The sequence below is a fragment of the Monodelphis domestica genome, chromosome 1 (assembly GCF_027887165.1).
Source record: "Monodelphis domestica isolate mMonDom1 chromosome 1, mMonDom1.pri, whole genome shotgun sequence".
In the NCBI taxonomy this organism is placed as follows: Eukaryota; Metazoa; Chordata; class Mammalia; order Didelphimorphia; family Didelphidae; genus Monodelphis; species Monodelphis domestica.
The window spans coordinates 678,325,591-678,352,221 of NC_077227.1; the positions used below are offsets into that span (position 1 = coordinate 678,325,591).

Below are 26,631 nucleotides of genomic sequence, written 5' to 3' on the forward strand. Positions count from 1 at the left end.
TAATGAACATGGTTGTTGCACTTTGAAGATCCTTTTTTAAAAATGACCTTGGACTAAATTGTGTAGTCACAAGCATTCCCAAGACTCTAGATACTGTAGAAGCAGTCTGCTTCTGATCTGTCTTTAAGAATTTGTCAAAGTTTGACTCAATGATTAGCTATTTTGAAGAGGTATAACCAAAGGGGTCAATCAAAGATTGTCAATGTAACAATCAAAAATGCTTCTCTGACAGCATTAGATAGAAGTTTTAACTTTCATGTGTACACAATCCTTCCAGGATAGTGCTTACAAAATTACACCTAAAGAGTGGAAAGCAAAATTAATTATTTTGGAGGCTGGATCTCAAAATGGGCAATGTTTTATGTGTTTTATAACCTGTGAGGCCAAATAATATGCTATACTGGACATTCAATTACCTAATCAGGAAAGTGTCCTAAGGACAAAGATCAAGATGATGAGTGAAGAAGAGACTGCTATATGAGAATAGGCTGAAGGAACTGGTGATTATTCATATGGAGACCAAAATATTGCATTTGGGCATGAATCCTATCTTTACATATGCCAGGTGTGATCCTGTACAAGATGGAATGGACTTACTCTTTGCCTGGCCCTAAAAGAGAAAAATAGGACCAAGAAAATAGGACCTATAGGAAACTCAGCATATGAAAAAGAGAAGCAATAAGTCATGGTAGAATATCTCTAGTCAGGAAAATCTGGGTTCTGACCATAATGACTATATGAATATAGGCAACTCACTTAAAACTGTCAGTGTCCTAAACTACTATAAATTACAAAGAGGCTACAGATTTTCACTGGTGGAGAGATCTTCAACAAATAGAAATCCCCACTAATGAAATCACATATCCAAATTCCAAAAAGTATAAGTATTATAAAAATTAGAACTAAGAGTAGGAAGCATTGCTTTGTAAGGTAGTGAGTTCCCCATCAATACAGATATTTAATTGGAGGCTGGATGACCAGATGCTTTTTGAAGATATAGTAAAGTGTATGTATGCCCTGAGCAGGGGCATAAATGGATGACCTTTCAGATCCTTGCCAGCTTTGGGATTCTGATTCTAGCTGCCCCTGTAAAAATAGACTTGAATCCAGGATTTAAATCCCCAGAAGTCCTTGCTCCACTTCCCCAGAATGCTTTGTAATCTCACTGAATTCTCACCTGGGCCAAGAGCAAAATCATTATTTAAAGGGTCTCTGCCCACGGCAGGCTCTCTTCTCTTCCTGGCTCCTCTGGCAAACGGACTTGTCTCATGATGTGAGTGAAATTTGGGTGGGCCTCATGGCCCACCTAGCACGTGCTTCTCTTGCTTGTATTTTCTTTAACCCTTGACCTTTAATAAACCTCATAAAAATAATACTCCTTGCAGAGAGAAACTAATTTCTACCTGCCTCAGTTTCCCCCAAAATTTTAATCTTAACACCCCAAATCACAATAGACTACAATAAAACTGATAAGAAACTTATATCTTATTTTATCTTTATTTATATACTTTACAAATATATTAAAATGGAACATATCAGAAAGTTAATACTGATTAAAGCATAACCAAATTAGTTCAGTGCTATAAACAATCTGCCAAGGAAATACATTTTTCAGTTCAATAGACATTTATTAAGCCTCCATCTGCAAGGCACTGTGCTTGGCACTGGGAATACAAAGATGAAAAACAACATAATGTGTACTCTTAAGGATCTTAAAGTATAATTTAACATCAAATCTGGTGCCAGGAGAAGGATATTTTTTCTTCAAGTCAATCTGGTGCATAGACAATTATCTGGACAGATCTATGTCTATATCATAACTTGCTCTTCATGGCTCTATGTATCTTTAGAAAGTATTGCTCAGAGGATGAGATCAGATCATTAAAGTCATATTCAGTGTCAAAGGAAGGTTGCTTTTGAAAAACAATGAGTGCAGTCAGCAATGCAAGTCTTGCTGTCAACCCCCAGATTTGATAAGTTGATTTGTTTTGGGGATCCGTGTAGTCAAAAAAATGAGAGAGACCAAAAACAGGTGAACGAAAGGCATAGTGAGTATGTGGATTGATGAAATACTCCAGAGGCACCAGGAACACCTCGCTCACTTCATGTGGATTAGGTTGGGCCTCGAATGAACTGTCTATAAATCCCACAACTGGGGTTATCGTAATACCGTTCTGAAAGAGAAGTACAGTCAAAGAAAAATGAGAACAAAAACAATCAATGAGACTTTAAAACTTCTATCAAATCTATTACATACAGCTGACAAATGTGCTGAAGGAAATCATAAAACTGTGCTGATTGGGTCCATCACACACACATGCTCTCTAATGTCAACTGCTATATGGAAAGTCTTTCATCATTGAACACCTCGATAACAGTCTTCACAATGTCTGTTCCAAACCTTTTTCTTCTTCAGCCCCCTTTTCCCCAGCCTATAATCTTAAATGAAAAGACTACCCACCATGAGATTTCCACTTTTGTTCTTTGAAATCTCTAAATCTCTCAATGTCTTCACCCATCTTTATTTCCTTTTTTCAATATCAAAGGAAGAAGAAGCCATATTTCTTGTTAAACTCTCCTCTCAATTTGTACCACTGATCCCATTATCTTCTTCCATTCATCTATGACCTTTCTTCATCAGTAGCCTTCCTCATGAATCTCCAATCTCTTCTCTACTGTGACTATGAAGGCAGTTAGCTGGAGCAGTGAAAGAGGCAATAGGCCTGGAATCAGGAAGAAGTGAGTTTAAATCCAGCCTCTTGATATTTATTTACTTGTGTGACCCTGGCAAGTTATTTTACTTCTGTCTGCCTCAGTTTCCTAGCACCCATCTCACAGCTATAGTGAAGATCAAATGAGATATTTGTCAAGTACATAGTTCAGTACCTGGCACATAGTAGGCATTTATTAAATATTTTGTTCCCTCCCCTCCTCTTACTGGCTGCTTCTATGCTTCCACTCTGACAACAAAGATGCTAGATCTTCCCTATTCTAAGAAAAATCTTTCTTTGATTCTAGTACCTCATTAAATTATTGTCCTTCCTCCTCATTATTATAATAATCTTCAACCCTTTTACAATTTGCCTTCCAGACTGATGGCTCCTACACAGAATATATTTAATAATATTGGCCAAATTTGCCCTAGCTCTACTTACCTTTCTGAGGAATAAAGATAGAGAGAGATAGGATCTTCTACTAGGTCTGTTGGACAGCAAGCCTCAAAGAGCTCATAATTGGGTAGAAGAAACAGACACTTACAATAATTATGATGCAATCTAGATTATAGTACATGTTTAAGAGGACATATGTTGAGGAGAAAATCTCTTTCCCCTATAAACTATAGAAGGCTTTATAGAGGAAATAGCATTTAAACTGGGCCTTAGGGGCCAGCTGAATAGCTCAGTGGATTGAGAGCCAGCCTTAGAGATAGGAGGTCCTAGGTTCAAATTTGGCCCTAGACACTTCCCAGCTGTGTGACCCTGGGCAAGTCACTTAATCCCTATTGCCTAGTTCTTAGTACTCTTCTGCCTTGGAACCAATACACAGTATTGATTCCAAGATGGAAGGTAAGGGTTTAAAAAAATAAAATAAAGTAAACTGGGCCTTAAAAGATGAATAGGATTTTGATTGGCAGAGATGACTAGGAAAGGAACCCATTCTAGAAACAGAAAACAGAATAGGGGTTCAGAGGTTAGAATGTTTAGGTTAATGAATAATCTAATTTAGCTGGAAGACAGGTAATATGTCTAGGTAGTATAATGAAATACAATTGGAGATGTAAGCTACACCCAAAATGTATAAGGCACTGAATTCTAGGCAAGGTAATATGGGTTTATTTTGTAGGCAATAGACAACAACAAAGGTTTTGACTAGAGGAATAATGACTTGATCAGTTCTGTATATAAAGAAGATTGCTTGGATAGCATAAGAAAGACAGATTGGAGAGAAGAGAAACTACAGACAGAAAGATGACTTAGAGGAGGCAATTACAACAGTACAAGTGAAAGGCATTAAGGACCTGAACAATCATGCTGACAGTATGAGTAGATAGCTAGACAGATAATTTCAAAGGTTCCTTTGATTTTAATATTAAAACAAATAAAATGAAAATCATAAGAATAATCTAATCCTCAAGAAAAACATGACAAATGAACAGAAAAAGTACTTCATGTATTGTGAGTTTGCTAATTGTTCTTTCGTAGCAGGACATTACCTAGCTTCAGATTTCCAGGCTGAACACAAATCTATATGGACATACTAGATAATATAAATATTTCCTTTTAGCCAAGATCCTGAAGGCTTGTTTGGGTACCCAGAGTATTGGCGATTGTATAACCAGACCCTAGCAAGCAGTAATTTTTCAAAACAACTTGCTTGGAATTGTTTTGTCTTCTGACAATCACCCCAAAAGTCTGACAGCTGATTGCTACCTTTATTTACACTTCTATATAAAGACAGAAGCAGTATGATGTCATGGATAAAAAAACATCAGATTGGGAATCAGGAGACACAGTTCAAATCCTGCAACAACCTTTTGAGTCATGTGATCTGAGACAAATCCCTTCCCGTTTCTGGGCTTCAGTTTCCTTTTGAAGGAGTTGGATTAGATGGGCCCTAGACTTTTTAAGCCGTCACATTCTATATTCTGTGTTATAAAACCTCTCTTGTAATTTACGAGGATTTTATGGGTTTGCAGACTTATCTCTGCAAGAGCAACAATGTGAATGGCTGAAATGTTCTAGGAATGGGGCATTTATTTAGTCATTACTGGAAAAAAAGGAATCCGAGAATCAGAGCTATTAAGCTCTTTATAAGCTTATTTATATATATATAAATATATAAGCTTATATAATATATAAGCTATTGGTTGGTCACCTAATCCAGTTCATACCTAAAACATGAGTCTCTTCTATCTCCTTCAGGTATGACCTCCTCTTAGCCTCAACCTGAAGTCCTCTGCCAATGTGTGTGTGACTAGCTGGGTGACTATATGTGACTTTCACTGGGTCTCAGGTCCCTAATATATTAAATGAGAGGATCAGGTGTATGATCTCTAAGATCTTTCTAGTGTGATAGCATTATGACTATAATATTCCCAATTGGATTTGAAGTCAGAGGACTTGGTTCCAAATTTTCATTATGTTACTTATTATCTATGTCATGTTGGACAGTCATAACCTTTCTGGGGCTCAATTTCCTCATTTGTCAAATGACTAAAGGTAGGGAGGGTTGACTAGATGTTCTAGTAGCTCTAAATCCTTTTGTAGCTCTAATTCCTCTGATCCCTAATCATGTCAACTGATCTTCATATAATATTATTTCTATTTTCCTGAGAATTCTTGTCTTCTTCCTCTGAACACATTCCCATTTGTTAATGTCCTTTCTAAAGAATGGTGCCGAGAACTGAACACTACTCCAAATATGGTCTTAACAAAATAGCATGAGGCAGGACTACCACCTCCATCATTGTGGGTACTGTTTTTCTTAACGTGGACTAAAATGATTAGTCTTTGCATCAGGCACATAACAGTACTCTCATAATATGCTTGGAGGCAACTAAAATGCTTTTAATTTAAATATGAACTAATGGCATACCAGGTCTCCTCTACCAACTCACAGAATATGAGAGTTAGAGGGACCTTAAAAATCATTTAATCTAATCCGTCACTTTACAGAGTTAAAAATAAGGACCCGAGATTAAATAACTTGCTAGTAAATTGTGGGACTCAAGCCCACCTCTTCTAACTCTGAGTCTGATGAATTTAGGAACTTTATTATATTAATTTATATGCCAGCTGTTCTTGTTCCTAAATCAATCAACGTTGCCTTACTATATTGAAAAGGTGACTCCCAGGTTCCTGAAGATTCTTCTAGGAGAGAGCAAATTCTAGCAGGTCCTGCTACGTTGGAAAGGCTTCAAGGATGGGCCTGGCAATTGACTCTATGTCTGTTTTCCAAAAATCTACCTAAGTCTGAAGAGAACTGGCCACAAAAGGATAAATCTTTCTCAGTGGATTTTAGTGAAGAACATCTATGGAGCACTTGTGTTCTGTAATGACTGAACAAATAATCACATCAATAAATTAAAGAATCATTTATAGAATCATTTAGTATATGGAGGACCTTATATCTACTGCTACTAAATTTCATTTTGTTGGTATCAGTCTGGTGTTCCAGACTGTCATGATTTTAAATCTTAATTCTGTCATTCTGTAAAAATGGAGACTTGAATCCAGGACTTCAATAGCCAGAAGCCATTGCTCCAGTTCCCTAGAATGCTTTGTAATCTCACTGAATTCTCACCTGGGCCAAGAGCAAATTATGATATAAAGGGTCTCCACTGTAGGTGGGCTCTCTTCTCTTCCTGTCTCCACTGGCAAGCAGACGCGTCTCATGATGTGAGTGAAATTGAATTGGGCCTCTTGGCCCACCTGGCACATTCCTTTCTTACTTGTATTTTCCTTAAATTCTCAACCTTTAATAAACTTCTAAAAATATCATACTCCTTGCAGAGAGAAACTAATTTCTACCTGCCTCAGTTTCCCTAAATTTTAACTGTTACAGTTATGGCGAACACGAAGGGATGAGAACTTCTCAAATTTTTTAGCCTAAATTTTTTTTTAAGCCATGTTTCTCTGGTCAAGTTTTTTTTTTTTACCCTCACAAAGCTGCTGCTCGTTCCAGCCATTAGATAGTTCACCCCACCTAGGTCGGCCGCTTCGCCCTGCCTGCCTGCCTGTGTGGGTTCCTGCCTGCAGCCATCCGCTCCAGACCAGTTTGCTGTTTGACCCAGATTGTAGCTCACCTGCCCACCCCGGCTGCCCGCTCCTGCTCCTGGTCTTTTTCTCGCTCACCTGGTCCACCTGATTCAACCTAGATCCGCGATCACCTGGTGACTTGCCTGCCCAACAAAGTCTAGCCTTGGAGCAGATTGCTCATCGCTCAGGACTCATTTCTACCAGCTGGTAAAGACAGGATAATTTTCCCTTAGGCTAAGATTAGCCACGTGGGAGGAGGTATCGGAGGAGGGGAGAGAGAAAAAAGGGAGAGAAGAGACTTTCAAAACAGGAACTTAAAAGCATGGTGATTTTACAAGGATATCTTTTAATTGCATTGATCCTTTTATTGACTTCACCTGCGTGTCAGGGAGGAGATTCAGCTCCCTACAACCATTTAGCTAACTTTGGGGAGGCTGCTGGGTGTCTCAGCGAACTGAGAGCCAGGCCTAGAGACGGGAGGTCCTCAGTTGAAATCTGACCTCAGATACTTCCCAGATGTGTAGCCCTGGATGGGTCGCCCTATAGCTTAGCACTTAGCATTCTGCCTTCGGAAAATAGACATCTAAATGGATAACAAACCCAAGGAACTTTAAAGACCAGAGGTTATATATTTTAAGGCATTTCAGACTCCAATGGTTTATAAAAAATCTCTGTGTTCTATTGCATTTTACTATTTGCTTTGTTTAAGGTTTAACTTTGTAATTTTAAGTTCATATATTACTGCATTCAATATTATTCTGTTACACTGAATCATTTTAATGTACTGAGTTTAACTGTTAAATTCTGTTGCTTTTCCCCTATAACTATACTAAACAAATATCACTGTAATTAAGCCCATATATGAAAAGTTTTTCTAATTTTGCCTTTGTAAATTGTCACAGAGAGGATAGATGGACTTCATCAGAACTGGTTACAATTGTATAACAATCTTTGTTTAAAAATGTGCTAAATATCTCAAATTGATTTTAAGGGTTTTTTAAACATGATTCTTGGAATTTTTTTTTTACAATCTAGTCATTTTTGCCAGCCCCTACCACGAGGTAAGGCCCATTCTAGTAGCTGAAGTGAAATACATTTTATAACCCCCAACCTTCCCGCATTTCTAAATATGTGAATGGAAGTTGGGGCAATTAATCTCAGGGCATTTGTACCCCTAAAAAGCCTCCAAAAAAGGAGCATCTCATTTATACTCTTCAGCTCACTACTTTACTTCCACCAGAATGATATTTCTTGATTATGTTCTTAACCCCAGATGAGTTTTACTTTGTTTAAAAATATGTTTATTACCAAGGTTGAAAGATTGCTACGTTTGTAAAAATTATGACAAATATCCATGAATTCATAGGCTTTTAAATGCCATATAGCAACTCATGTAAAAATGATTGTGTGTTTGTTTGCTATTGTAATTAATTGGGCTATTGAGAATTTTGGAGATATTGATAACTACATATTTGTATTACTGTTCTTTAACAATGAAAAATGTTACCTTGTTCAATTCATTTGTCATACTTACAGTGGATCATGGCCAGATATGAAGAGGAAATGGATCTCATTTTTGGTGAGAAAGCCTTGTAATCTTTATTTTCTTAGCTGACACAGTGTGTCAATGATTATAAGCTATATTTTTGAATTTTTAAAAATTTTATTATTTTTTCTTGCATGTGCAATATACTTTTTCAGTTTTTTTATTTTTTCTCTCCTTTTTATATTTGAAGCACATGTCACCAGCAATAATATTTTCTTTAACTTTTTAACTTTTCAGTACTACAAGTTTAAAATACATTTGTCAATGCATGCCCCAAAAGCTAGAGACTATAAAAATGATGCCACTAATTATTTTAAAAATTATGGGACTTTGCTAATGATTCTGTCTGATTCCAGGACAAGATATACACAAAAGAGCCATTGCACAGTGCCAAAGAAGCACAAAGCTAACTGCATAGTGCCAATCAAGTACAAGGTCAAAGAGATCAACCAATTCTGGTGGGATTCATGTAACTTTGAGCCTAGACAAAGAGGACTTGAACGTGTTTGGGGTTTGAGGTTGCGGCTGTTTAATATGTGTTAAAGGCAGGTCTTCCTTGTTCCACATTCTACCAAGTATCTCAAACTTGTCTCCTACTTGGTTCCTATAATCTGGTCCCTTTTCTGTCTTTCATAGTGTGGTACCTTTCTGTAGTCCTGGCTACCGAATGTGTAAATGCATCATTGCTTAGATCATTTTAATTGGGCCCTGATTCAAGGACCTGTTATAGATTTATTTTTCTTTTACTTGGAGGTTTTACACATAAGACTTTGATACTCTATATTTTCATACAGTATTTTCTTTTTTATTTGGATTTTTCTGATATCTTTTTAATTTCTCTTGCCAAATGATTCATATACCTGATACCTCAGCCATGCATCCCTAAGTGATGCTGTATTCTTCAATCACCCTCTTAACAGGGGAATGTAAAAAATATCATTATTTAAATTGCAAAGTTTAAATTCCTTTTGAGAAGAATTTTAGGTAAAGAAAGATACTACCTCTCTGAATCCAGAAACTGAACTGTTGGAGAAGATACCATGAAGAAGCCTCCAGACCACAAGCTGAACAAAAATGAAATTTGGGTGTGGTTGATTGAACATTTATTTGTATGTATACTTTCATGCCGAACGGGACTGCCCCCTAACTGGCTTTTTGTCAATGCGTCCAGCAATTATTGGTTGTGTTCTTTTTTTTCCCTCTTATCCTCAAATTATTGTAATCTTTAAATTGATTATGTTTTTATGATCCTTTGGGGAAGTCCTTCTTACCAGAGGATCAAACAGGGGATGTAAAAATGGAGACTTGAATCCAGGACTTCAATAGCCAGAAGTCATTGCTCCAGTTCCCCAGAATGCTTTGTAATCTCACTGAATTCTCACCTGGGCCGAGAGCAAATTATGATATAAAGGGTCTCCACTGTAGGTGGGTTCTCTTCTCTTCCTGTCTCCGCTGGCAAGCAGACGCGTCTCATGATGTGAGTGAAATTGAATTGGGCCTCTTGGCCCACCTGGCACGTGCCTTTCTTACTTGTATTTTTCTTAAATTCTCAACCTTTAATAAACCTCTAAAAATATCATACTCCTTGCAGAGAGAAACTAATTTCTACCTGCCTCAGTTTCCCTAAATTTTAACTGTTACAATTCTTCCCTTCTAGCTTTGTGTCATCCTAAAATATGAGCATGTCTTACAAAAAGGTAACAAGTAAGGACAAAACTATTGGTTCTGGTTCATAATTTTTTTTCCCAAAGTGATATAAAGATTTTTCCAGGAACAAAAAAATTAGAAGGATGGAAAAAACAACAAGTGGGGTTACTACTCTAGATTTAATTATAATTGATAAAATGAGAAAATGACAAATGATCAAAAGTAACAGAATGATTTGGAAGAAAGGGACTTTGATATATTGAAAATCTGTAACAACAAAGGAAGAAAATACCAAGCATGGTGTCATATGAGAGAAGTAGTAATATTTAGAGATGCAGTCTCAGAAAAGCCCAGCCCTTACAAGAATATGAATTCCTTTCACTTGGTTGAATCCTTTGTGGATGATAATACTGCTTTGATTAGAGAGGCTTCAGAACCATGGTCAGTGATTATGAAACCTAGTATCACTCAATAGTTCAGCACTAAGACTATGGACAGCGCCAAGCAACAGGCAACTGAGAAGCCAGCATTCTACTTTGCTTTAGGAATATTTAAGGAGGAGCAAGGCCAATTACTAGGTACTAGGGCTTGCAGATTTAACCACAAGTTGAATTTTATCTTGTTAGCCTATTTTGTGCTTTTTTGGTGGTAAAAAAATCCAGGAGACCCTTCACAGGTGAAAGGGCATTACTACATTGTGTTAGTGGAGAGGATTTTTTGATATGTGCGTGTTTTTACTGAAAATCAAGAAAGCAATTCAGGGGAACCTGTGTTTCTTTGACACTCTCTGGGGCTCTAATGACTGGAAACAGCAGGAACTGTTTTCCTAGCATAACATGCCCATTGCTTTGCCTCAGTACCTTAAGACTATGACCCCAGAGATAACAATGGAGGATTTGTAGAAAGATATGAACAATATAGAAATAAGGATCAGAATAGAGTATGCTTAGGTGGATTTGGAATTAGTTAAAAGGGGGAGAGAGGGACCAGTAATGAAAGCTTCTTAGGAATAGTCACTAATGGTTCAATGTTAACTTGGAAGAAGGTTTCAAATACCTCAGGTATCTGTGTTTATCCCAGTACCATTTAGTAATTTTATTGCTGCCTTGGATAAGAATATGTGTCAATTTTTAGATGACAGAAGCCTTGAAGCAATAGGTAGCATGCTGAAAAATATATTCAGGATTAAGAAAGCTTTTGCCAGTGTAAAAATTTTGAAAAAAGGAACAATGGGCCAAATATAAGACAATGAAGTTTAATAGGAACAGATATTAAGCTTAACACTCACTAGTTCAAAAAACCAATATCATAACTCTAAGATAATGGAGGCAAAGCTATATAGCAATTTGTCTGAAGTCTGAGAGTTCTGGTAGAGTACAAGATTATGAGTTAATGGTGTGATACAGCAGTCAAAAAGCTAATGTGACCTTAGGCTGCATGGAGAACCCTATGTTCAAGAATAAAGAGGTGATAATTTAATTGGATTTTGCCCTGGTCTGGCCCCTTCTAGAATATTATCTTCAATTCTGAACAGCATTATTTTTGTAAACTGACGAACTAGAGAGAGTTCAAAGCAGAGCAACTATGATAATGAAGACTTGAATATATGCCAATTTAGATTAAAAAATAGGATTTAGGAGCAAAATAATAGCTATCTTCAAGAGTTTGCCATTTAAAAAGATTTACTCTGTTTGGCTCCAGAGAGCAGAACAAGGAACAATGAAACAGTAATAAATTTAGGCCTCACATAAGGAAAAACGTACTAACAATTAAAGCAATCCAAAAGTGAAATCAATGCTTCAAATGTAGTGAGTTCCTCCTCAAATGAGGTTATTTGAGCATTGATTGGATAGAACTAATCCAATATATTTTCCTGAGAATCTGAATCTTGTTTAAGTATAGATTGCAGTAAATGGTTTCTGAGGTCCTCTCAAACTCTGAGATTTTGTAATGACAAAAAATCACAAAGAATGAGAGAGTCTGTTCCAGGAATTATTCATACCAATGATATTATAGATTTCATTTACATTTTCATGTACAGATCAGTAAACCTAATGATCCCTAGTAAAAGCCTAAAACAGATTAACAGATAATTTGTGAGTACACAGAAAAGGAAAATGATCAATAAGAGGGAAGCAGAAGTCAACAGATGAATCATACTAGATTAATCTCTTATTTCCTTTTTAGGCAAGGTTATTTGTCTGGCAGATAAGAGGGATTTTATAGGTACTACATCTTGATGTCTATAATCCAATTGGTAAAACTTCTCTTGATAGCTTCACAGACACAATAGATGGAGTGATAGATGACCACTGGTTAGATTCACATCTGTGTGAATAACTACTCAATGCTGACAAATGAACGAATTGATGTTACCATTAAACAAACTCACTGGAAATCTGCTATAGGCCTCTGTCCTTGGATCTATCCTGTTTCTCGACTTTTATCAACTACAAAAATACAAGGACAAATAATAGTTCATGAAAAAGATTTAAGAGTTTTGTAGATTGTAAAGTCAACAGTGTGACTGCACAAGAAAACAGGTAATGCAATCTTGGGCTTCATTATTAGAAGTAGTGTCTGAAAACAAGGTAGTTGATATTCAGCGTTGGAAAGACTATTCAGTTCTGGCTACCAAATATTGAAAAGGTCATTAGCAACTTAATTTTTTTCACAGAAGGATGGCTATAGTGATAAAGGGTGTCATATTATCAGAGAGAGATCTAGAGTTGTAAACATCTCCAGTTAGAGAAAAGATTTAAGATAGGTATCTTCAAATCCATAGAGGACTCTCACATTGAAGATAAATTTGGTTTAATCTAGGATATAACAGAGGTTCGAACTTTGGGATTTTGGCTCATTTTATGAAAAGAAATTCAAACAACTGTCGCCTTTGAACTTCCAGAAAAAGAATATGTGGCCTGCCCTTTGAGGCAGTACATTTTTCCATTTTAATGAACATATTCATATCTCAACTCTTAGAGCTGTCTAACATGGAAGGGGTTGCCTCAACAGGTACTAGGTTCTCCTTTGTTGGAAATCTTTGAACAGAGCTTAGATCAGTGATGGTGAACCTTTTAAGGGGCAGGTGATGTGAGAAATGTCCTCAGGCACCCATGGAGAGATGGAGGGGAGTAGCTGGACTATGTGTCCCTATGGCTTTCTAGTAATGAACTCTGTGCTGGGGTGATGGCATGCATGCCCACAGAGAGGGCTCTGAGTGCCCCACTCCGGCATGCATGCCATGGGCTTGTCACCACGGGCCTAGATAATCATTGGATGGTAAGGTATGTTATGGGAGCATTCTTTTGTATTTGAGTTGGACTAGATAATTGCTGCTCAAATCACTTTTCATGCTGAAATCTTGTGTTATGTTCAAGAAGTGACTGAATGATTAACTGTGAAGAATTCTATAGAGGCAATCTCTTGTTTAATCAGAGGGTAAAATAAACAGTTCCTAAAGTCTTCTACAAATCTAAAGTTCTTTGAACCCTACCCTTAATCATTTGAAAATAATTTCTGTTTGACAGCACAGAATGTTACTTTGGGGACAGTTGAGTGGTTCCACAGTGGATTGAGAGCCAGGCCTAGAGACATTTTTGAAACTTATATATAACCTATGTGACCTTGCACAAGTCACTTAACCTCCTTGGTCTCAGTTTCTTTATCTATAAAATGAGCACTGAGGTGTTAGTACTAGACAGAGTTTAGAATCTCAAACAGTTGTAGATCTAAGCTTCTATGATTGCTCAGAGGTCCAGGGATCGACAAGTTCAATAAAAATATAAAAAAACCCAAACATACTGAATCAAACATTTAAAAACCATCTTTTTGAAATAGGAATATAGGATTATTTTAAAAAGTTTTCATAGCATCCATGTACATTTGTATATTTCTAGGTTCTTTGACCTAAAAAGCTATTACTTTCTATTTCTATGTTAAATATTAAAGGGACTTAATGATTGTAAAAAGAAAACATTTGTGTTTTCTTGCCTTCTTCTCCCAAAGCCATAATACAAATTATTTTACTTGAATCTTGACTTCTCTCAATTTAAGCAGTTAGACCAGATCTGCTAAACTTCTTCCATCTCTAAGGTTCTCTAATTATGAGAGCTGGAAGAGAACTTCAAAATCATCTTATTTAATTGCCTCATTTTACAGAAGAAGAAACCTGAATATCATTGCTGGGAGGTACTTAAAACACAGATGAGACAAAGTTGAACAGGCATTTCATACATGGGATACAAGACAGGATCTCAAATGATCCTGACAAGTTATAATGCTGCACTGATGGAAGATATTGATAAGGATAATAATAGAAGGCTGTATATGGGTTCAAAAAACCAACTTAACAAATAAAAGATGTGGGGGCAGCTGGGTGGCTCAGTGGATGCCTGAGAACCAATAATACATAGTATTAATTCTAGGATGGAAGGGAAGGGTTTTTAAAGAAAACCACAAGTAAAAGATGGGTAAATGTGGCTATACACATTTGTTTGAGAAAGATCTAAGTATTTCAGTAGATTGCAAGCTCAATGTGAATAAAAAGTGTTACATGGAGGTCAAAAAATACTAAAGAGGTCTCAGGTTACATAATGAGAGATAGATGCTAAGAAGAAAAAAGACAGTCTCACAGTACTCTAACGGAAGAAGGGAGAAGGGAAGATGCATTCATATAGCATTTCCTTGTGCCAGAAACTGTGCTAATAGGTCAGTTAGCCTTTGCTTGAATATTTCCAACAAGAAGGAAATTTACAAATTCCAGAGGCAGCTTATTCCAATTCTAATTGTTAGGGAAATTTATCTTTTTATCAAGCCCAAATCTCCTAAACTGGAAATCTGACTCACTGTTCTTATATCTGTCCTGTAGGGCCAAAGAAAACAAGTGTAAAAGTTTTATATAACTTTAAGTACTTATATGCAATGGAAGAGTAACCTCTGTGTCTTCTCCCTCTAGGCCAAGCATAACTAGATCCTTCAAGGAATAGAGAGCCTTTAGCCCTCTTACCATCCTGGTCATTTCCCTCTAGATGGACTCTAGTTTGTCAGTATCATTCTTATTAAAACATTAGGCTTAGAGCTTAACAAATCTTCTAGATGTAGTCAACACAGAATAGCGATAATAGGCTATAATCTCTCTCATTCTGGATGATATTCTTTTCAGGGAGGAGACAGCACAAGGTACAGTTGGAAAAACACAAAATTCTAGTCCATACCTTGTTTATAAAAGGCACAAGACGACAAATGACTTCTACTTGGTGTGGCTGAAGTCCAACTTCCTCCTGAGCTTCCCGGAGAGCTGTGGTTATTTCATCTAGGTCTCCTGGCTCACTCTTTCCCCCAGGGAAGCACACTTCCCCTGGTGAGGTACGTAACTAAATATTAAATGAAAATTTGTAGATTAGGTAGTTAGTGATATGGAAGAAATTAAATAGGAATTTTTGTCTTTTAGAGCTTCAAGTCCTCCACTACAAGCTAACAAACTGTGTATTGGTCAGTGGACCAGATACCTAAATGTGAAAAATTTCATCCCCAGAACACTGGGAACCAAACTCTTGCATACTTTTAGTCATTAAGTATGAAGCATGAACGCAAGTTAATCAGTTTGGACTTGATTAAGTAGAAAGCAGAAAGCCACTGAAGGTCTTTGGTCAGCAGTGACATCATTAGGTCTATGCACAACAAAGATTATTATTTTAAAAGCTTTTATACATTTTCTTTTAATATCATGTTGATTTCTGCATGTCCCACCTCCACTAGCCCAGTGAGCTTTCCCTTGTAATAATGTTGTGGCTTTTTAAAATTTATTTTTATTTTTAAAATTTTCCCCATGGTTGCATGATTCTTGTTGTCTCCCTCTCCTCTTCCCTCCCCCATCCAGGGCTGACAATCAATTTCATTAGGTTATACATACATTATTATTCAAATCCTTTTTGTATATTATTCATTTTTATAATAATCTTTTAAAACCAAAACCCCAAATCACATAGTCATGTAAACAAGTGATAAATCATGTTTCCTTTTGGATTTCTACTCCTACAGTTCTTTCTCCAGATGTGGACAATATTCGTTATCATTAAGTACTCAGTGTTGTCTCCTGGGCCATTGCATTGCTTTTAGTAGCAGAGTCAATCACATTTGACTCTGCTACTAAATCCCACAATGTTTCAGTTACTGTATATAATGTTCTCCGGGTTCTATTTATTTCACTCTGCTTCAGTTCATGTAGATCTTTCTAGTTCTTATAGAAATCAAGTGATTCACCATTCTTTATAGCACAATTGTATTCCATCATCATCATATACCATAAGTTGTGGTTTTAAAAAAATGTCAACAAAACCAAGTCATAAAAATAGCTGTCTACAGCCTATGCATTGTTAGAGCTCTGGCTCTAGAGTCAACAAAGAAAAAGTGACATTCCTACCCCACCCTTTAATAAAGTCTGGATGCTCCTTCTTACTTCTAGGATCTACTTGGCTTTTTTTTTTTTTTAAACCCTTACCTTCTGTCTTGAAGTCAATACTGTGTATTGGCTCCAAGACAGAAGAGTGGTAAGGGCTAGGCACTTGGCTTTTTTTTTAAACCCTTACCTTTGGTTTTGGAACTGATCGATTCCAAGGCAGACGAGCAACAAGGGCGAGGCAACTGGGGTTAAGTGACTTGCCTAGGGTCACACAACTAGAAAAAATCTGCATCAAGATTTGAACCCAGGTCCTCTTATCTCCTGGCCTGGCTCTCCATCTGCTGAGCCACCTAACTGCCCCTGTTTGGCTTTTAAAGCCCTTCATAACTTGACCCCTTCCTATTTTTCCAATGTTCTCACACTTTATTCCTCTTCACATACCTAACATCCAGTGACACTGGCCACCTTGTTGTTCCTCATATAAGGCACCCCATCTTCAGTCATTTTTACTGGCTATCCCACATGCCAAGGACTCTTAACCTCTTTGTCTCCCAACTCCTGATTTCCCTAGCTTCCTTTATGTCTCAGCTCAAAATCCCACCTTCACCAGAAGCATGCCTTGGTTCCCTTTAATGTTAGTGTCTTCTCTCTGAGAAGCCCGCCAAGTTCTCCTGAACACATCTTGTTTGTACAGTTGTCGGCATGTTGCAAGCCCACTCCCATTCTACCCCAGATGCAGAGCTCCTGAGGGCAGGGGCTGTTTTTGCCTGTCTTTGTAGTTCAGAGCTCCTCCACAGTGTCTGGCCCAGAGTAGGCACTTAACAAATGCTGGTACACTTAACTTGTCTTCAAATATATGAAGGGTTACCATACGAAGGAGGAGAGCATTATTGTTCTCTTTGGCCCAATAAGGTAAAACTTGTACTGATAAGTAGAAGAGGAAAGCACATTTCAGATTGATACAAAGAATAACTTCCAAACAACAAGAAGTGTTTCTAAAGCCAATATCTGAAATGAGATCTGAACTCAAGATCTTCCCAGATCCCAATCCAACAGGCTACCCATTAATATGGCTATTCCACTGAAGACAACTCTTCAATTTGAATCAAGTCATTAATGACTAATATTTGGGTTTGGACATTCCAAATGGTGTTAAATCCACCTATCTGAACTATTATCTAGTTCTATGGTGGTGAACCTATGGCATGGATACCAAAAACAGAATGCAGAGCCCTCTCCCTGGGCACACCTGCCCTGTCCACCAGAGTTTGTTACTAGAAAGCCAGAGGGACTTGGGGTGGAGCTGTTACCTTCCCCTCTCCATGAGCCTGAGGATATTCCTCATTTCCCCCACCCCTCTGCCCAGCAGCCAATGGGAGCACTTCCTCCTTCCTTTCCTCCCATCTGGGGTAAAACCCTGGTGGGGCTCACATGCTTGAGGGCATAGCACAGATGGAAACCTGTTGAGTCTGTGGTGAATGTGATTCCTATGATGGGGTGGGAGAGGAGCTATGTTTGAGGGGAACATAGCAGCTGGTATATCATAAGCAGTGTACAATTGCAATGAAAATAAAGACAGAATTACATGAAGTGCTAGCTTATTTAGGTATTTGTATTTCTGGACACATGCTAGGTGTATGGCTAAGTAAGAGTCCCTCTTAATTCATTCAATGAATATAAAATGAATCAATGTTTTACTCCAGATTGCCCTGTTTTAAATCATCCCATAAGGAGGCAGTGTAAAAATCAATGGATCTAGAATTTGAAAACCTAGGTGGAATTTTGACTGTTATATTTATATTACATTGGAGTTTAGTGGAGAAAATCTCTTAGATTTGGTGTAAACACATCTTAAAAATTTGTCCATGACATAAAAATCTGGGAGGAATAGTAAAATGTGACATTTTCAGGATCTTAAAAAGATCTTGACAGGTTAGACTGGCAGGCCACCACTCTGGCTTCTTCTTACCTTTTCAATCTTATTATACCTTCCTGGGGTGTATGGGGTGCTCAGGGAGGGGTAGTATCTCTGGTATGGAGGGCTTGTCATGCCCTCCTAGAGCAGCTCTCCAGCCTCTGACCCCCACCTGACACCCAGCTCTCACTTGTGGCTCCCAGTAGCTGCTAGCATGCAGCAGCGGCCACACCCCGGGCAACGGCTTCGACAGGCTGGCCAAACTTTGTGAGGGTAGCCATCGGGTCGTCAACCCCTGGTGAACCAGGACTTTGCTCACCCAGCATGTGAAGCATGTTTCGGCGGAACACGCAGAAGAAACCAATAAGAAGGTTCAACAGCTGAGATGGCGATGCAGCAAGGCACTGTGGAGTGCTCAGGGCGTGTTGGAGCACAAAAGACAACACAGCCATCCAGTGCAGCTGAGGAAGTCTCCAGGTGTAACGACTTTTCGTGCCATTGGACCCAGGCTTCCAATGCCGAGAGAGTGGGACTGTCTCTGTGCATCGGCTTTTCCACTTAAATCTCCTTCACGCACAAGTATCTTTGATTGTAATTCTCGGTCACTGAGAGACTACCACTATACCTTGAGTAAGTCAGGTGTTCTCAAATTTCCTCTTCTGTAAAATGAAAGCTCTGGTTTCCTATATGCATTGAACTTTGACCAAGAAAATCAATCCAAGTCCCATCTCGAGCAATACAACCTTGGACAAGTCACCTAGCCTCCTGAGGCCTTAAAACTATGAATCTCATTGTTCATACCTTGTTCTGTGTAAAAAATACATCAGAAATACTAAACGAATGCTAAATGTATATCCACAGAAAGTTAATTTGGGGCCAAGGCACATGGAGTGTACCACACCGTTATAGCACTCCAAATACACAACAGCAATTTATTGTGTTAATTAAAGCGGCAGTAGCAGGGCAATGTAGAAGGAAGTATCTTGGGCCTTATGGTCTTATCATAACTCTTTAAGTTTTCTTCTCTAATATGGGTATAATGAAAAAAGACCTTTCTAAACTTAATGGAAATTATTATTGTTAGTTTTATTCAGATCACTCTGAGAGAGTGCTCTATTTACCTTCTTTGATCGAACTGTGAAGAGCAGATACAGCTTTCCTTCCTTAAACAACAAAGGTAGTAGGACAGAGGATTTAGTTGACAACCACTGGGAAAACTTAGTTCCAACATCATGTCTTCTTAAGCGGGCTTTAGCAGTATCTTTGGTCAAATTTTCACTAAAATAAAAATAAATTCATGAATTTTAACACAGGAATTCTCTTAAAAAGTTCTAGTTTGGTGCAAGTCACTTTCCCACTCTGGTCTCAGCTTCTTTTTTTTTTTATGTTCTTTCCCTCCCATAGCCAATGCGCAATTCCACTGAGTTTTACACATGTCCTTGATCAAGACCTATTTCCACATTATTGATATTTGCACTAGGGGGTGATCATTTAGAGTCTATATTCCCAATCATATCCCCATCGACCCATGTGATCTAGCAGTCGTTTTTCTTCTGTGTTTCTACTCCCACAGTTCTTCCTCTGAATGTGGATAGTGTTCTTTCTCATAAGTCCCTCCAAATTGTTCTGGATCAGTGCATTTCTACTAGTAGAGAAGTCCATTACATTCAATTGTACCACAGTATATGAGGTGACTCAAGAAAGCAGAAATCATTAAGTACCAGTATGGGTTTAAGAATAGGCCATATAAGACTATATTTATTTATTTATTTTAGATCAAGGTTACTGGTTAGATCAGGGGAATGCGATGGATAACAATAAGATACTGCACAATCTCTCCTAATCTATTAATTGAATAAGATTAGATGTGGTTGGACTAGATGACCCATTTCTGAGGATAGTATCTTTCAGCCAATATTCTAAGTCTAAGGTTCTTTCCAAATCTACTCTTCTAGGTTCTAAGGTTCCTTCTAGGTAATATATCCTACCTTTTTAAGGTCCTTTCCAACTCTGACATTCCATGATCGAAGAAATCATCCATGTGTAGTGTTTTTTTTTTCCCCTAAACCCTAATCTTAGTATCAAGACAGAAGAAGGGCAAAAACTAGGCAATTGCGGTTAAGTGACTTCCTCAGGGTCATCCAGCTAGGAGGTGTCTTGAGGCCAAATTTGAAAACAGGTCCTCCCAAGTTCAGATCTGAAGCCCCACCTACTGTGCTACCTAGCTGCCCCACATATATAGCTTTTTTAATGTTCTAAAGGCATTTCTAGTTATAAGATTCTAATTCTTGCTCAGGAATGTTTTTAGAAATTCAATACTTAAAGAGATATTAAAATCCATGTTTACAAATAAAATTAGCCAAGCAAAAGAGCCCTTGAGCAGAAGAGTTGAACACTGAGCTTGCAATATTCCTTACTGCTATAGAACCAGGTTAAACCATAAATTGGAAATATTTAATAAATAGAAATACAATAAGACATAATGTTAATGTGTGGTTTTTTAAGTCAATACATGGCTCACGTGGATTATCTGCCTTTTAAAATCTATTTAGATAACATTCTAGGTAAGCGCTAGGGACCCACCTTCAGTCTCTGCCCCACAGTTTTAATTTTTATCTTTGTTGTTTTGGTAGTGTCCGCATTTCTGGTACATGTGTCTTCCATATCCCCTATTTGTCTATAAATTCTTTTAGGTGAGATTTCTTTAGCACCTCATAGCATTTGGCCTGACACTAGGCATTCAAAAAAATAAGAAGCCTAGAAATGATTATACTGAGAGCTGGGCAGGACTTTGGAACTAAGATTGGCAGAATTAGAAGGGAACTTTACTCCCTCTAACAGGTATATAAAAAACAGGGGAACCATTAAAGAGAGAAGTATTATAGCTGAAAGTGAAGCATTTTACCTTTTTTGTGTGCCAACACACTTTGGCTGAAAGGATCAGGGAAAGTCTGCTGAAGACTGTGGAATCCCTTCTCAGAACAGTGTGGAGTCATGAAGACCAGTTTAAATTCAGGCTCAGACACTACCCATGTGACCCTGGACAATTCCCTTAACTTTTGTCTGCTTCAGTTTCCACATCCATAAAATGGAATAATAGTAGCTCCCTCAAAAGGTTGTTTGGAGGATCAAATGAGATAGTTGTAAAGCACTGTGCTAAGCACAGACACACAGAGGGCACTCGAAGAAGAGTTTTCATTATTATTATTCAGCCTGTTACCTCATTTGTAAAAATGGGGACAACAATAGCACCTACTCTTCTAGGGTTGTTGTCAGGGTAGAATGAGAGAAGAATTCTAAAGTGCTTAGCACAGTGCCTGCCATATAGTAGGTGCAAAATAAATACGAGATATTATTTATCAGCCTCTGTTTCCCTATATGCAAATAAAGATCAACAGCAGCATCCATTGGGGGGGTTGGTAGTCAGGATCCAATGAGGTAACACACGTGAAGCACTCTGTAAACCTCTAGCCATTATGTAAATGGTAGCTAGTATTATAAAATATAGAGGATTATAGAACACAAGTTTAAAACTACATTAAAACCTAGAAACACTAAGTTCACGGACTCAGGTTCTGATCTGTCCCAAAGAGGTCTTAGAAATGACCCAGAGTTTGGGTCAAAGCCCCGGGGTTCCTAGCCGGCTAGAGCCGGGGGCAGGTTCTGCCAGGTGGGATGAATTTCTAGCTAGAGTGGGCGGTGGCAAGGTGGCTGGAAATAGGGAGAGCCGAAGCTCTATTCCAGTCCTCCTCCTCGGCACCCGTAGCGCGTCAGGGGCCGCAGGGTTGCGACCATGAGGTCGCTTCCTCGAGCTCTCACAGGACCCTAGCAGTTGTTTTAGGGGCCCCCAAGGTGGCACCTAGACCCATAAGGGCTTCGCCCTCCCAGCTTCGGCCTCACCAGCGCTGCTCCATGGGCTCCAACCACCCGCAGCCGGGGTCCGAGCTTCGTCAGATACACATGCGCAAAGAGGTGCCCTTCGCCCCTTCTCTCTGCCTGGCGAGACTACCGCCTCCCTGAGGTAGCAAGTGGGCATGCGCGAAGGGCGAGCGTGAAGCCGGGCATGCGCAGAGGGATCAGGGCTAATCAGAACGGGAGCCTCAGAGTTTCGCTCTCCTAGCTGCCTCTGTTTTCCCGTCCCCCCCAGTCTCTTCCTGGTGGAATGCTACGTCTATAAGGACTTGGGGACCCAGGGTTGAATAAAGAGTGGAGGAGCTAACTGGAACACGTCACTGCATTGGCCCCACCCCCGGCTCCGCCCCACCCCTCCCATCACTTGTTTTTTCAGATTGCACTTTGTCCTCAATTACACACCTACTTTGAGAGTTTGTGATGACCTACTGGATTCAGCATGACTAAGGCTTGAGAGTAGAGGGCAAAACCCATAGCAAGGCTGGTGGTAGTTCCTTACAACTCCCTCCTCAGTCTAATTCTCTTCTCCACATTCTTGGTTTAAGCCAAACTGGTCTTTTCCTACAGTATGGTATGCCAGAAAATGTGGAAGAAGGTGTGCTAAGTGCAAAGAATGAAACAATCCTTGTTCTCAATGAGCTTTCCTACAACTTAATAGTTTTTGTATGTGTATAGGAAGATATTCTTGTGTGCCTTATTGACTTTTTACCTCTAACGACAGGGGTTCTCCAGAGGCAAAATTCCTTACCTAATAATTCCTTATAATTAATTTATTAATTGACAGGTCAAAACAATTTAATCTGATCAATTGTCCCTAAGAAAAGGCCTTCTCCCCTCCAGCATAGGTCTATAAAATTAAAGACATCCCCAGACATAGTCTGATTGGTAAATAGCCAGGAGATGGACTTCAACTCCTTTATTATTGCATCACAAGAGGAATGTGTCCTTGTTGGGACCCAGAAAATGCCAGCATATTCTGCCACATGGCTTTTTAAGTGAGTTCTACATGGTTGCTTAATTTTTCAACTCTTATCAGGGTTCACTATGGCTGGCCAACCCTACCTTTAATCCTTTTATGTTTAACAAAGACAAAAAAATTCCAACTTGTTTTCCATGGAGGAAGGCTGGAAGTCTGAAGTTTTGACCTTAGGGGAAAATTATTTCACAAAAATAGCATAAAATAATATTAATTTTCCACAAACTTCTCCCTGTGACTTCCCCTTACAAAACCAGTCTTCATCTTCATTGTGACCTCCAATCCTTGATCCCTCAAATCTCACTGAAGCCATCTCCAATGCATTAGCTACTCTCTCTCCCTATCTTGATTCTGTTTAACCAGTTCAACTCTACACTGTTCTCCTCTCTTAAATCCCTAGCTCTGTCATCATGTTACTGATTATGCCTAGCCAAGACTCAGCCTTGGATCACTTCTACCATTCATTACCTTTGTAGACACATGCTGCTGATTGAAAGTGAAGAAAATGCAGACAACTGTTCTGGCTGGGTCCAACTTTTTGTTACACAACTTGAACTGGGGCATTTCTGCTAGGCAGTCCTAGGTAATGCTTGATTTATCAATTCACTTCCCACTCTGCACAGTAGTTCTTCCAAACTTTTATATCTTCCCTCCAACCTCCCATGGTTCCTCTTTTCCTCACTCAGCTGAGAATCTTGCCTCATATTTTACAGAAAAAAATTGAGGCCATTTGTGTGAATTCCTACTTGCCCCCTTTTATTCATCTCTCATCACTCAGATGCCTTTTTTGACTTTCTCCTGTAATGTAGGGACCCAAGGGAATAAGGAAGATGGAGGGAGAGATGGAATAGGGTTGAGGGGTGAAAAGATTGTCCTTCCCCTCTCTTCCTTTTGGGGGAAGATAGCCAAGTCCTGCCTCCTTGAAAGAGGGAGTATATTTCCTCAGAGAATAGTTCTGGGAGATGAGGACAAGAGACTAGAGGGGGAAAGCCTTAGTAAGATGACACAATGCTCCCCTTGAGGTCCAGTCTATTCTTGAATGGCAAGATGAATTCCTATGCCTTTGTTTTCCTCAGGGACATCAACTTTCAATTCCTTTCAGGATTTTGGGGCTATTCTACTGCCAAGGAGAGATGTCAGTTCTTTGGGGCTGTCTGTCTTAGATCACTGGGATCCAGAGGTTAACCCCCCCTTTGGGGAGAGGTATGAACCTCCCCAAATCTTCAATCCCCTTTACTATTGTTAAAAATGATCCAGATCTAAATCTAAAGTAACAAATTATTTATTTGGGTTCAAACAGGGAAGGAGTGGTAAGGGTATTAAGCAGGGAAATGGGTGAACAGGAAGTCCTAAAACTTGTTCCTCTAGCAAATTGGCCCTCCAAAGTCTAGGGATTCAAGGCTTTTCAGCCATGATCCCTCTTCTTGCCAGCTGCCTGTTGGTCCCTTCTCCTAAACTAACTAGCTTGAATACAGGAGTCCAGGAATAGGAATGGGAAGAGAAAGTGAGATCTTTGAAAGGGATCTCTGTGGATGGCTTTCTTCAAAGTCCCAGTCCACAATATCCACTAATGGCTTTGATTGCTATTATTGAGAGTTGAGTGAGAGGTATCCAGGGGTTCAGAAAGAGACAGTTGATCTCCAGAGAGACACAGGCTTCTTTGCAGTCCAGGAGATCTACTCTCTGGCTCCCAGCTGGAAATGAGTGAGTGGCCAGTTGGACTTCTTAGCTTCTTGTTCTCCCTTGGAACTCTCAAGTTTTTTTCTTCTTGCTCCTCTCCCACTATCTCTGCAACTGGTCTCTGTCAGAGACTGCTCTTTTGCTCAAAGTGGACTATCTCTCCTCCTATATTAAATTCCTCCTGTTTTATATGATGAAGTGTCTTTTTGCCTGTTCAAGTGATTCCATTCCATCCCATTTCCTCCAGTGGATTGTTTCCTATGCCATTCTCACTCTTTCATTTACTTTCAATCTCTCCCTCTCTAAAGGCTCCCCTCTTGCCTGTTAGATTTAAAATAGTTTTGAGCGTTAAATAGTTGTAGATAAGAGAGTGGGAGCCATAAAATGTGATAATTAAAATGTTTGGGAGCAAAGGAAATATATAACAATTATGACCGCTGAAATATGTTTTCTACTGTGTCTTGGGTTTATATAAATATAAGATGGTCGCCAGGGAATATATTCCCAATTTATGAATATGCCCAAGCCAACTGGGTTTTATAGAGAAATTTAATTTATAATACACTGATTAATCAATAGAAAAAGAGAGAAAGTAAGAAAGGAATAAGAATGAAGGGCCTCAAGCCAATAAGGCCTAGACCTCAGTCCTAAGAGATAAATCAGTCAGTTGGTTTTATCACTCACCCAAGATCTCTCTAGGTAAGGCTTCTCATGCCAACCTCAGGCTCCACCTTCAAGAGAGCCTCCTTTCATGAAATGTTTCCAGAGAATTCTCCTCCTGACTCCTCCTGAGTTCTCCTTCCACAGCCTCCTTCAAGACCTCTCCAGGAGCTCCCCCTCCAGGACCTCTCTCCTCTCAGACCTCCTTCAGAGCATCCTCTCAGTCCTCAGACCCCACTCTCTTTAAGCCAAAAATCTAAGTTCCCTCCCCTCAGTTCTCACATCTACCAATCACTGTCGATGTCTCCCCTATGCCAATGGTGGCTCTAGCTTAACCCAGGACCGCCTAGAGGTCTGACCCCTTTGCACATGTCTGTTGAAGGTCATATTCTCAAATAATTAAATCTTGATCTTTGCTGCAGCCCTTCCTAAATCCTGTTACTCTGAGTAGGGTGGAGATTATAGTTTCCAAGACCTAGTTCTGTCATTCCAAGTATCTCTATTGTATCAATTCTAAAATCAATCATGACTCAAAGAACTTCCTGTTCTATGCTTAAGCATAGGTCAAAGCCCTTTCCATTGTTTAGCAAAAGGTTTCTGTCCTAAAGTAGTCTTAAGTGGGGAGGAGAAGGATCCTCCCATGCCAAGGAGTTTCATATTCCAATAGAGTTCTTACTATCAGTAGGAAATTTTTTCAAGTATGAAATTTCCCAATGGGGAAATTTCCAACATTCATAAGTCTAAGAAATTTTAAGGTTTACATGCCCATGTCTTCCCTATCCTTTCCCTATCCTGAAAAAACCTCTCACTTGATGCTTCTTTCTCTGTTAACTATTGAATTATTTCTCTTCTGCCTTTTGTAGCTAAATTCTTCCAAAAGGCCATCTACCCTAGGTACCTCTACTTTCTACTCTCTTCTTAACCCCTTATGTCTTTTGACACTATAATTCCACCCAATCTATTCTCTCCAGAGTTGATGCTCTCCTAGTTGCTAAATCAATTGACCTTTTTTCAGTCATCATTCTCCTTGACCTCTGTAGCCTTTAATGCTGTTGATCACTCTCTCCTCCTTGATACTCTATTCTCTCTAGATTATTTTACTTTATTTTCAAAATTAATTTGTTTGTTGGTTAT

The 26,631-nt window shown here is 38.9% G+C and overlaps 1 protein-coding gene across 2 annotated transcripts; it reads right to left on the bottom strand.

Moving 5' to 3' along the window:
* Window positions 1–1,478: 1,478 nt before the first annotated feature.
* On the bottom strand, window positions 1,479–22,440 carry NUDT7 (nudix hydrolase 7). 2 transcript variants are annotated; one of them, XM_003339784.4, is made up of 5 exons: window positions 22,170–22,440; window positions 20,258–20,343; window positions 19,391–19,547; window positions 15,168–15,326; window positions 1,479–2,174 (listed from the first exon to the last, which is right to left on the bottom strand). In XM_003339784.4, the coding sequence occupies exons 2-5, from the start codon at window positions 20,308–20,310 to the stop codon at window positions 1,815–1,817; spliced, it is 729 nt and encodes a 242-aa protein (XP_003339832.1). In that variant the 5' UTR covers window positions 20,311–20,343; window positions 22,170–22,440; the 3' UTR covers window positions 1,479–1,814. The 2 variants fall into 2 exon arrangements, with proteins under 2 accessions (XP_003339832.1, XP_007477106.1); XM_007477044.3 differs by lacking the exon at window positions 20,258–20,343 and having other exon boundaries at window positions 22,170–22,438.
* Window positions 22,441–26,631: the final 4,191 nt, after the last annotated feature.